This window comes from Talpa europaea, assembly GCF_964194135.1.
Source record: "Talpa europaea genome assembly, chromosome: 13".
Lineage (NCBI taxonomy): Eukaryota > Metazoa > Chordata > Mammalia > Eulipotyphla > Talpidae > Talpa > Talpa europaea.
The window spans coordinates 22,750,576-22,761,239 of record NC_140080.1 but is presented as its reverse complement, the minus strand read 5'-3'; the positions used below and the strand labels follow the sequence as shown (position 1 = coordinate 22,761,239).

General features: G+C 38.5%; 1 protein-coding gene and 1 pseudogene across 2 annotated transcripts in view; both read right to left on the bottom strand.

Moving 5' to 3' along the window:
* Positions 1-204: 204 nt before the first annotated feature.
* Positions 205-10,664, bottom strand: part of LMNB1 (lamin B1) — a gene marked incomplete at both ends in the record, with an annotated part of 42,755 nt that continues 32,295 nt past the window's right edge. Inside the window, 4 exons of the mRNA XM_084251892.1 lie at positions 205-246; positions 3,078-3,185; positions 6,684-6,803; positions 9,753-9,857. Coding sequence (XP_084108018.1) covers positions 205-246; positions 3,078-3,185; positions 6,684-6,803; positions 9,753-9,857 — 375 coding nt within the window. The remainder of the gene's footprint in view (positions 247-3,077; positions 3,186-6,683; positions 6,804-9,752; positions 9,858-10,664) is intronic.
* Positions 872-2,128, bottom strand: LOC311182816 (ATP synthase F(0) complex subunit C2, mitochondrial-like; annotated as a pseudogene). The gene is made up of 2 exons: positions 2,118-2,128; positions 872-1,260 (listed from the first exon to the last, which is right to left on the bottom strand). The product of its transcript is annotated as an ATP synthase F(0) complex subunit C2, mitochondrial-like (transcript).

The window sequence follows — 10,664 nt, the reverse complement described above, 5'->3', positions numbered from 1 at the left end:
CATCTTGCAACAAAGTGTATGGATATGATTTCTTTTACAAAACTTTTCAGTGTCAAAAAGAAATTAAGGCCATCAATTCGCAGCTTAAAAATTCACATAAAGGAAATATAAAAATATTCTGTGCTTCTGAGAAGGCTCTGCACTGTATGTAGGTAAGGATTACCATACGTCTTTATTTTGAGGAAGACAATTGTTCTGAGAAGTTTACATAATTGCACAGCTTCTATTAGATGCTCTTGGAGTTCCCTGAGGAGGAAAACAGTATGAAAAAATCAGTGCTAAGAAAATAAATCACAATACTTTAAAAGATGTCAACAGAGATCTCACAAATCCATACTACCTAACTTTAAATGGATCCCTATCACTTCTCACTTTTTCATTTTAAAACTGTGTCACAAAGTTCTTCCCTAAAATACTCCCAACAAATTCAAATCTGGCTGCACGTTCAGATCCCGAGTAACTTAAAAAAACTTTCTGATCTAGGTCCGTAAATCAATTAAATGAGAACTTCTCATTTAACTAGGGAAAAATGTCTATCTAATTACAAAGCTCCCTAAGTAATACCAGTCATGCAGATTGAAAACTTCTTGAAAACTTGTTCAGTAACTTCCTTTTATTACTGAGGAAAGAGGAAATCTGTGAGCTCCATTCTGAACAATAACAGAATGGCTTGTTGGATCCCCCAACTTCCACATCCTCAAACTTTAAGTCAAAATGCCTCTATCCAGTTTTTTTTCCTTATTAATATAGTACCTGCCTTCCTCGTCAAACCCTGAGCCAACTTTCCCCAGGCTACCTGAGGAGATACAGGAAAAGGTACAAGGCAGAGGAGATATGGTAGAAAGAATTATGGGAGGTGGAGATGACTCCTTCACATGGCAAAGAGAAAGGCGACCATCAGGCAGAAGAGCCCCAGGGCTTCTGAGATAGCAGATCCTAGAAAGGCACAGAAGAGCTGTTGCTTCAGGAGGGTTCCTGGCATAACCCATGATGAGGCACCTAGTCTCAGGCTCAGAGAACTTAGCTGCTATGTCAATGTCCCTTGAAATGGCGCTTGTTGGGAAGCTACGACTGAAAATAAGCGAGTTCAGCGGATGTGAGGCTGCCAAGATGTCACGGCTATCATCTGTCAGGGTCTCTGGTTGTTTCAGCACCATAGCACACTCAGCAGCTGAGGTGCTCCTGACCAAGGATGGGGTGGAGACGAACTTGGCTCAGGCATAAAACATTTTCAGGGAATGAAGAAATGTAGCAGGAGAGCTGGCCCAGTGCAGAAAAAAACACAGCTCTCCATTTCTTTATCACACATTAAATTCCTTAAAACCTTACAATATAACTTGCGAATTAACATTTGAATTGGTTTCTTGAAGGTCACTCAAAAGCCTCCTAATCAACTCAAAAGGCCATTGGATTCAATCTCAAATCTAAAGTTAAATAGCTGAACTGCCTTTCTATCTTCCCTCTTCTGAACTTTGATAGCATTATTTTCTCTCATCGCAATAGTTAAAAAAATCAAAAATCTCACCCATCTGACTTTTTTCCCCCTTCTCTCACCTTCACATTCAAGCATAATGCCTTAATGAGTTTCTATTTAAACAGTCCCTCAGTATTTCTGCAGTTTCCCTTCTAGAGTCAATCCCTGGTATCTCATAAAATTTTCCTTTGCTCCAACATGCACAGTCTACTCGTGTAGGCATCCCAGACTATGTTAATTTAACACTAACCTTGCAATTTCATTTCTCTCTCACATGCTCTACAGTGCAATGAGGTGTACAGACATACTCAGTGCTTTTTTTCCCTCATCCTATCACAAGTCAGCTGTCATGTTGTAAGGAACGCTGGGCTAAACTAACGAATGAGAAACTACATGGAAAAAAAAAAAACTTGGAGACATTCCAGTCCCAAATTCCCAGCTAAATGCAACTTCATGACTGACTGCATTCTCTAGTATGTGGCGCAAAAGAACTGAGCCCAGTCAAATCACAGATCATGGTATGTAAGAAATTACTGTTTTAAGTCATTGAATCTGGGATGCTGCTGTTAGTGTAGCAACATGTAATTCAAATCCTCTCAAAACATCATTAAATAAATAATAGCCGCTAACTCTTCACAAATACCGGACAAGCATATTTCTGTGAGCTCTTCTCAACTATGTTGTCTGGAAAGCCTTCTCCAGCATCTGGTATACTGTCTACTCACGCTCCAAGCCACTTACTTGTCTGGCCCACTGGCGTATCTCCTATACTGTTATAGTGCTCCAGTCATTTTAATGCTTCTCACTAAGGACAGGAAATAGATTCTTGTGCTTGTTTCTTGTTAATGCCAAGTCTCAAGCATCTGTTTTTAAATATGCCTTCAAAATGCCCGAGAAGATAGCCAAAAACTCATTCTACCTTGTATAGCCCACCTGAAGCAGTTCTCGACCCTGGGGACTAAACATATAAGAGAAGGTTTATTTGGAGTAGAACTGGACTAATTGGGAAAAAAATTAAGATTATAAATCTAGAGACATAAAGAAGTCTGATAAGGATAGGAATTCTGATTGATCAGATTCTGCTTGCGAACAAAAACCTGGGATTCTTTAGTTACTAATAATTCCAATTTAATAAATCAAATTTGAAGTTTCTTTATTTCAAGAGCTCTCAAAAGCACAAGCATCAGCTAAAATCTTGCAATTGGATGATTAAGAACTTAATATGACAAAAACTTTGTTTCACAAGGAGCTGAGTATTACCCTTTATGTTTATATGCAAATGCTTGCTCTAATACAGTGATCCAACTTTTCCAACATGTAACCCTTTGGTAAATAATTCAAATCCACATTCTTATTTTAAGTAATATACATGGCCCTAATATACTATATATGTGCATTATAAAATAACAAAATTGAAAAAGTTTTGAAAAAGTTTTGAAAGTGCTAATATTTTTTTCCAGTACCCTAATCTGTGATCTTAAATGACCGTTATGAAGAACAAACTCCACTCGAGAGATCACTGATCTAATCTATCAAGTAATGGTTTTGAGTGTCCACTGTAATTCTGTTGTAAGAATTTAAAACAAGTACATTACAGTAATACCTGCTGGTGGAAAAGTTCTTCCTCGACAGCCACCTCAGCTGCTTCTTCCTCCTCCTCTTCCTCTTCCGGTATGGTTGTCTTAAAGACTGTACATCTTTGCGCAACTTCCTAAAGATAAGAGTGGTTTGACTTTTAAGTTAAAACCTACTTAAAATCACAAGGGCTATGGAGAAGGGGGACCTTTTCTTTGCTTAAGTTTAAGAAACAGCATTCCTATGCCAGGGAGTTTTTTTTTTTTTTTAAGCTGTAGATCAGTAGCTTTTGCTACTGAACAGAATTTTTGCATAATTAGTAGCAGTTCTTATATCTTCAGTATTCCCTGCAGAGAAGCTACTGGCTTCCAATTTGAAATACCTGCTGAGAGGTTTCCACTGCTTTTATTCCCATCCTGTTAACTAAGAATTTTGTAAATGATTTGAAACATTAAATTCTTTATAACATTCAACATGAATTTAGCTAAAAGGTCTAGCTTCCTCACAAAAAGGTGCTGAAAGTAAATGTTGAATAAAATAAAGCTGGCGGTCAACTGCTGTGATCTCAGGGAACGTGGTGGCAGGAGCACCTGGTGAGTGAGATGCAAAGGACAAGCTCCTTTTACTCCTTCAGCAACTGGTTCCTCTTGACAGAGACAGAGGTGAAATATTTACTAATAAAACATTGGATGCTCTAGTGTATCCTATCATTCACTGGAGATAAAACAGAAAGTAACTGTTTTCATTTTCTACTGAAAGATTCAAATATAGATCACTTTTCTGTAGAGAATACTGACTTGCATAAACACGAAGTGAACCTGGGATCTGCAACAGGTATAAAGAGTGTCCTAGAGGGTGCTGCAGAGCAGGTGCACCATGACCTAAGGTCACCCAAGAAAGAACTCCACAAAGACAGACATCAAACATGAGTCGGTAAAAGCAGTGTTGAAATTTAACACAGACCAGCAAAGGTACAAAACAAAACAAAACAAAACAAAACAAAACAAAACAAAACAAAACAAAACAAAAAAACCAACCCCGTGTCATAGAAATAAGACTTCTATAAGTAGTAAAGTAGGAGTTTTGATTACTGTTGCAGAGTCATGGAAGAGACCATTTTCAGTCTCTTAGCCAGAAACTTCAATTCTGTGAGATCGGTTTGCGTTTCCACACACAAATAGCCACTTCACATGCTGGCCGCGTAAAATGACCACAGTGGGAACATTTACACAACAGATATCAGCATATGCTACAAATCAGAGCAATATATGTAACCATTACATACACAAGTTTCAGTTATGCCTATATTCTAAAATGTATAGAGTCTGCTTTAAATTTTATTTCCCTGATAGAAAAACATTTTATTCTACCATGATGACAGGTACTGTTCTTTCCACCACTCAACACCCTCTTCCTCATTTCTCAGTAAGAGTCTCTGTTTAACCCGGGTGCCCATCTCTCCCAGGGAGAGGCGGTATGTGTGTCATCCAGGAGCCACATGTAATCTAGCTGTGAGGAATGAAAAAGGCTCAAACTCTAACTCCATCCTCCAGGAACTGGAGGCTGCGACCCAAGCTACTACTGAGCAAAGGCCTGGATGGAGATCTCACAGGGGAGGATGCTCCTTCCTGTAAGAAGTCAACTGGCATGACAAACCTCCAAGAACAGTTCACAGCGAACCTGCACCCATGAGGGAGACAACAGAAACCTAGGGGACACTGAACCAACGGATCAAGTCCATGATCTTTAGGTTTGGAGTTACATGAATCCATACACTCACATTATTTTAGGGGCAGTTAATATTGGATTTTCTGACATTTCCAATGCCTCAGCAAGAATAAAAAAAATATTAACTTAAGCTAACTACCCCACAATCTCACAGAAAAGTAATCTTGATGGTAGTAATTAGATTGTTACAAATGTGGTCTGGGACCTACAGATAAATATGAAACATGGTCTTACACAATGAAATGAATGATCACCAAAACTACTTGTCTTAAAATCAGAAATAAGAACCGTATTCATGATATTTCCCAACAGAAATCTGTAAAAAGGACAAAACCAACCAAATATGCTAATATTTAGTGTTTTGGTTTATGAAGGGAAATCAGAGCTTCATCTCAATACTACCCCTCAAGACCCAGGCCCCAGCATTTACTTTGTTTCCATGTCATTGTACCCATTTTGTGAGCTTTGAAACCTTCCCCTTTCCAAATATCCTCCTGTAAAATTGTTTCTAATTTGAAACACATTTTCATACGGAAAATAATTGTACTGCATGTCAACTAAATTCCATGACTCACAAAAGCCTATTTCATCTGCTTTATAACAATGCTTTTCAATCGGAGCATATCACCACTGGTAATAATGTTTTGAAAGAGACTTGTATTCTGCCAATTTCACATCAGGGGGAATTCCCACTTCAGGAGCTACAAAAAGTCTAGTACTTGAGGGTACCTGGAAGGATTCCAAGATGCTAAGGCAGGAAAGCAAGTAAGGGCTTTCCAAACAGAGATCACCAAGAAGATCTAGCACCCTAAAGTCTGTGAAAGATTGGAGGCATTTGTAAACTACTCTCCTGCCTGGAAAATTACCAGGTATTTGGAGGTAAATTCCCCAGATGCACCCAAAAACCTTATACAATCGTACTGAAGTCCTCAGTTTAAAAAAAAAAAAAAAAAAATCATGCCGTTTCCCGATCAGTCTCAGCCTGAGATCAAAGATACTCCTCATTTAGTAGATAATGAATTCCTTAGGAAAAGCAGTGTCAACCACCAGCAGATATTTACGATGGGGATGGATGTGAAGATGGCTAGGCACAGACCTGATGCAAAACCTACAAACTCCCACAATTACTGCTGTTAATTACTTTATTTCTGTGAATTTAAGTGAAAGTACACGTTTGATTTTTTTTTTTAATTTAGCTAATAAATTCTTACTGAAAGCCTATTAGGTGCCAGGCATGCTGCCAGAATAAATCAGCATAGGTCTTTGCCCTTAATGTGCTCGTTACCGTGTGAGAGAGGACAACGGACGAGCACTCTGCAGGATAAGCGGCTGCACTTGGCATTAAAGGAAAAGGACACCCAATGGGTTACTGCACACTTGGACCTGCAACTCCTCCCTCCCTTGCAGACATTCACTTCTGACTGGGTGTATGTCAGGTTCTTTGACATGAATTCTAAAACTGACAGTTGAAAACAAACACAGTAAAGATCTTTAAACCCAAAGATTTCACAAGCACAAGATTAATAATGTAGACATTTACTAGAGATCAGATACTGTTCTAAGTATTTCACAAGGATTGTCTCATTTATAATCTTGTTATCTGCATTTTAAAATGAGGAAACTAAAAAGAGTAAAGGATCTTAATTAGTCACAAAGCCAGTATGCGGTGGAGACAAAACTGGACACTGTGTGAGACTCTTTAGTCTGTGCAAATAATTTGTACTCTACAAGATAATCATATTTCATTTCTAAAATCTAAAGGCAGCTTCACTTTGACTTACTCAGCAGCCTTGGTCAGATTTAAGCAATTATTTCATATTTCAATCTGATTCTGAAAAGAAAAATACTGGCATGATGAGCTTTTAGGTGAAACTGATGGTTAGAGCTACTGATAGAATGTCCATACCTCTCCCTGAGAATTTTTCAATATAACCTTCACATCTTCGCCAGTGCCCCAAGAGTTCTGGTTCTTCCAGATGAGGTCGGTAGGAGGACTGGCTGTGACACCAGCATTTGCAGCCCAGATCTGGAAAACAGAAAGGATGTGAGTTTAGTCTACTCAGAACCCAGTTCTCTCTCATGCCAACACTAGCAACGTAATGGTGAGACTTGAACACCCTGGACTGATTCTGTAAATCTCAGAACTATGTCCCGGCTTTCAACCCGCTGCACTAACTAGCCATATAACAAGACAACCCGAGCTTGTCAAGGCCTCAGCTTTCCTATCTGATAAAGATGCCGACATCCGCGTCTGAAACAAAGTTTCCTACATTCACATCCTATTTTCTCTACAATCCAGCTGACTTTGAACAAATTACCTTCCTTTCATCGCCTACAAATGAGACAGAAATGGCACGGGATTGCTGTGATGAACAAGTGACTTCCCACACACAGGAGCTGGAGCCCTCAATGAGAACTAGCTCTCATGTCAGCATGTTATCCTAGGGGTTTCATGGGATATCTTCCGTGTCACTGCCTCTCAAGCAGTGTTCTCCAACTAGGAGAGCAAGAATCAAGGAGATGACTGCTCTCAAACCTTCTACAGCATGCCATCTAATCTGGAACATTCATGGAAACTGTTACCTCTCCAGCCAGACACAGTATCACTACCCCAGAGAGTCAGACATTGAACTACAAGAAGAATACAGGAAAAGGAACAAGCACCAACTGTTCAAGGTGGGGGAAATAACTGATATTGAAAGAGGCAAAACAAAGAAAATAATTCTATTTCCCTTCTCAGTAGCATGGAAATTCTGCCATATATTTTAACTATCTAATCGACAAATGTTTATACTGACTGTATATTGAAATAATATTTTGCATATCTTGCATTGAAAAGAATATAAGGCTGAAGTTAATTTTACACCTTTGCTTTTTTTTAAAGTTGCTACAAGAAAATTTAAATTACATTATCTAGTTCTCTAATTTCTGTTCTGGAATTTTATACTGATCTTCACTATCACCTTGTACAGTTTTTCAAAAAGATCACTTATTATCCTCCATGTTCCACATTTAATGCTACCTACTAAAGAAAAAATACATTATTTCATATGATAATTGAGTTCTACACTAGACCTAAAGAATATGTATGAATTTTGTCTCTGAGGAAGTATACCCAGTGGAATAGCAGATGACTGACATAATGGTTTCACATCAGAGAAATAGAGAGCACACTCAAATCTGAATCTTTTCAATTAAAATGTCAGATTCTTTCCACCATATTATGCAGCATTCATAAGACACATAATAGAACTGAACCATTTTCTCTCACTATAATAATTACTAAAGAGGATAGTTTTCGTTCCCATTTTTATACACTATTACAAAATGAGCACCTGGTATTTTCACAATATCAGGTTCTACAAACATACTTTAAAAAAAAGGTTCTACGGTGTTGGAGCCTTTGACTTTAAACTGTTATCAATCCTTAAATATTTTCTTTGAAGACTTTTTTTTATTTATGCATAGAAGAACTGGGGTCTAGGCCAGAAGTGCAAGAGGGTGAGAGGATTCACCAGAGATAGAGTAGGGAGCAGAACTGGCAGATCTACTGAAATACACTGCCGAGGGAGGCAGCGGGTGAGACAGAAGAGGTCTGCTGCACCAAGTGGGTTAGCTCTCTGGCCAGGGATCGAATTTGTGCTGCAGTGGCTAGCAGTGGCTGGCGATAGCTTGATAGCACTGAGACTTAACCCCTGCGCCGAGGGAGGGCCCCAATCCTTAAATTTTAAATGTATTTAATATTTTCGTAAAAGAACCAATAAAAGGAAATAGCAGTGACCTCAACATTCTTTGGGGTAAGCATAGTGGACTTCTTTAAAATATGTATCAGGGGCCTCCCTGGTGGCACAAGGGGTTGAGACACAACCTATGAGGCTATCCACAGTTGCTGCAGCACGAGTTCAATCCCTGGCCAGGGAGCTACCCACATGGCACAGCAGACCTCTCCTGGCTCTCCCGCTGCTCCCCTCAGCAGTGTATTTCAATCTGCCTGTTCTGTTCCCTACTCTGTCTCTGGTGAATCCTCTCACTGCCCACCCCACACCTCTGGCCTGTACCCCAGTTCTTGTATGCATAAATGAATGAGTCTATAAAATAAAAATAAGTATCAAAGTTAACATTTTTTTTGACTGCTTTTACTTAATGGTTAGGTTTAGCAAAGGAATCTTATGTTTGTTCAATGAATCATTCCTCTAAAAACTGAGCTAGTATTATTTATTTTTCAAGACACAGTTATTTCAGAACACACCATGAGAACCATTTGGAACTCAACATACAGTTAGAATACTACAGAGATCATCTCTGTAAATCTAAAACATGTTGCCTTCGCTATATTATTATACATAAAGAAGTGATTCTTTTGAACAATACCTAGCAACTAATAGCTTTTATTCAAAACACAAACTCTAACCCAGGACAAGAGATAGTGACTGGGTCCTGGACATCCAAATACTGCCCAGATGATTTTCATGTCCACCCCAAACTGAAATCTTGTCATTTTAAGGCATATTCTAGCATTAATAGCTTTCTTTCCTAGTAGTTCTCAATGGCAAGCAAGAATCTCCTCACTTATACACTGTGCTATAAATATCAGTGAGGAGACAATTATATCTACTAGACTATATAAATAAAAAGAACTCAAAGATCAGTTCTTCAATTTTTGCATTTCCCCTCCAATTCTATTTCTTAAGGTAAAATTAGTTTACGCCATTGTATCTGCTTTGGGGGTGTTAGGTTGTAACCTCTACAACAATGTATTTTGACACCCTGCTCACCACTATCCTTCACTAGTCAGTTATCACTCCAACGGAATTTTTAAAAATTTGTAATAGCACTTGTAATTCTTTAATAATATAAAAGATGTTTTAATGTTCATTTCTAAAATGTTTTTCTTTAAGCCTAGTATTTTCTTGAATTCTGTTAACTCTTCATTAGCATAATGAAGGTAAATTAAATGATGAGTACATTCACTTACTGTAACAGTCTGGCCTGCCTTCAGCACATATCTTGAGGTATATTTATAACTGACTGATGTGTCTCCAATTTTTCTGATCATCTCCCAGCCTCCCATTGGTTGATCCTATTCACAGAGCAAAATAAAGCAAGGTTACTCCAAAAATACACAAAATCATGAAATTATTAAATCTATCCAGTTAAACTTTATAAAATCTGTACAGCTGAATTAAGACAGCCTTGTGGCTGTCTTTCCATGATTTTCATTTTCTTACTATGAAAAGTGAACATGGTTTTGTCATTCAGCAAGGTAATAACTTTTTGACAAAACTGAGGTACTTAATTTTAAAGAGGATAAAACTTGGGAGAAAAGGAATACGCACCAAATCGAGTGGCTATAGTCACTGCTAGATCAGGTGGGCCTTTAAATATCTACTATTTACTTTACGCTTTTAAAATACAGGCACACAAGCTTAGAGACAGGAGGAAAAAAACATGTTCTTTTCCTCCTACCCCCATTCCATCTCCGCCCACATGTAACTTGTAACTTCAAGCATCAGAGGCTCAAAGAGGGTCAGTGATGCAGTGAGCCAAGTCCTAGAGGACAGTTATCAATTCTAGCCCCCAAGCTATCCAGAGCTGCCGGACATCTGAGGAAAGGTGCAGGATTTGAAAGCAATTAGCTACACTAATTTATACTCTTCTCTAACTCAGACATGAATAAAGCAGGCTGAGAGCCAACTTCAGTATAGCTCCACACGAGCTAGCTCACCACTACAACTACTGTCTCCTTTAGCTTTTAGAGTCAATAAGAGGCCTTTGAGCCTGTACTTTAGCATCAGAATTGCTAGTGCTCCTTTACCCAGCCAAATTACTTACCCACAGCAAGATATGTTTGATAACTACGGTGAGAAAAGGAGTGATTTTCACAAAC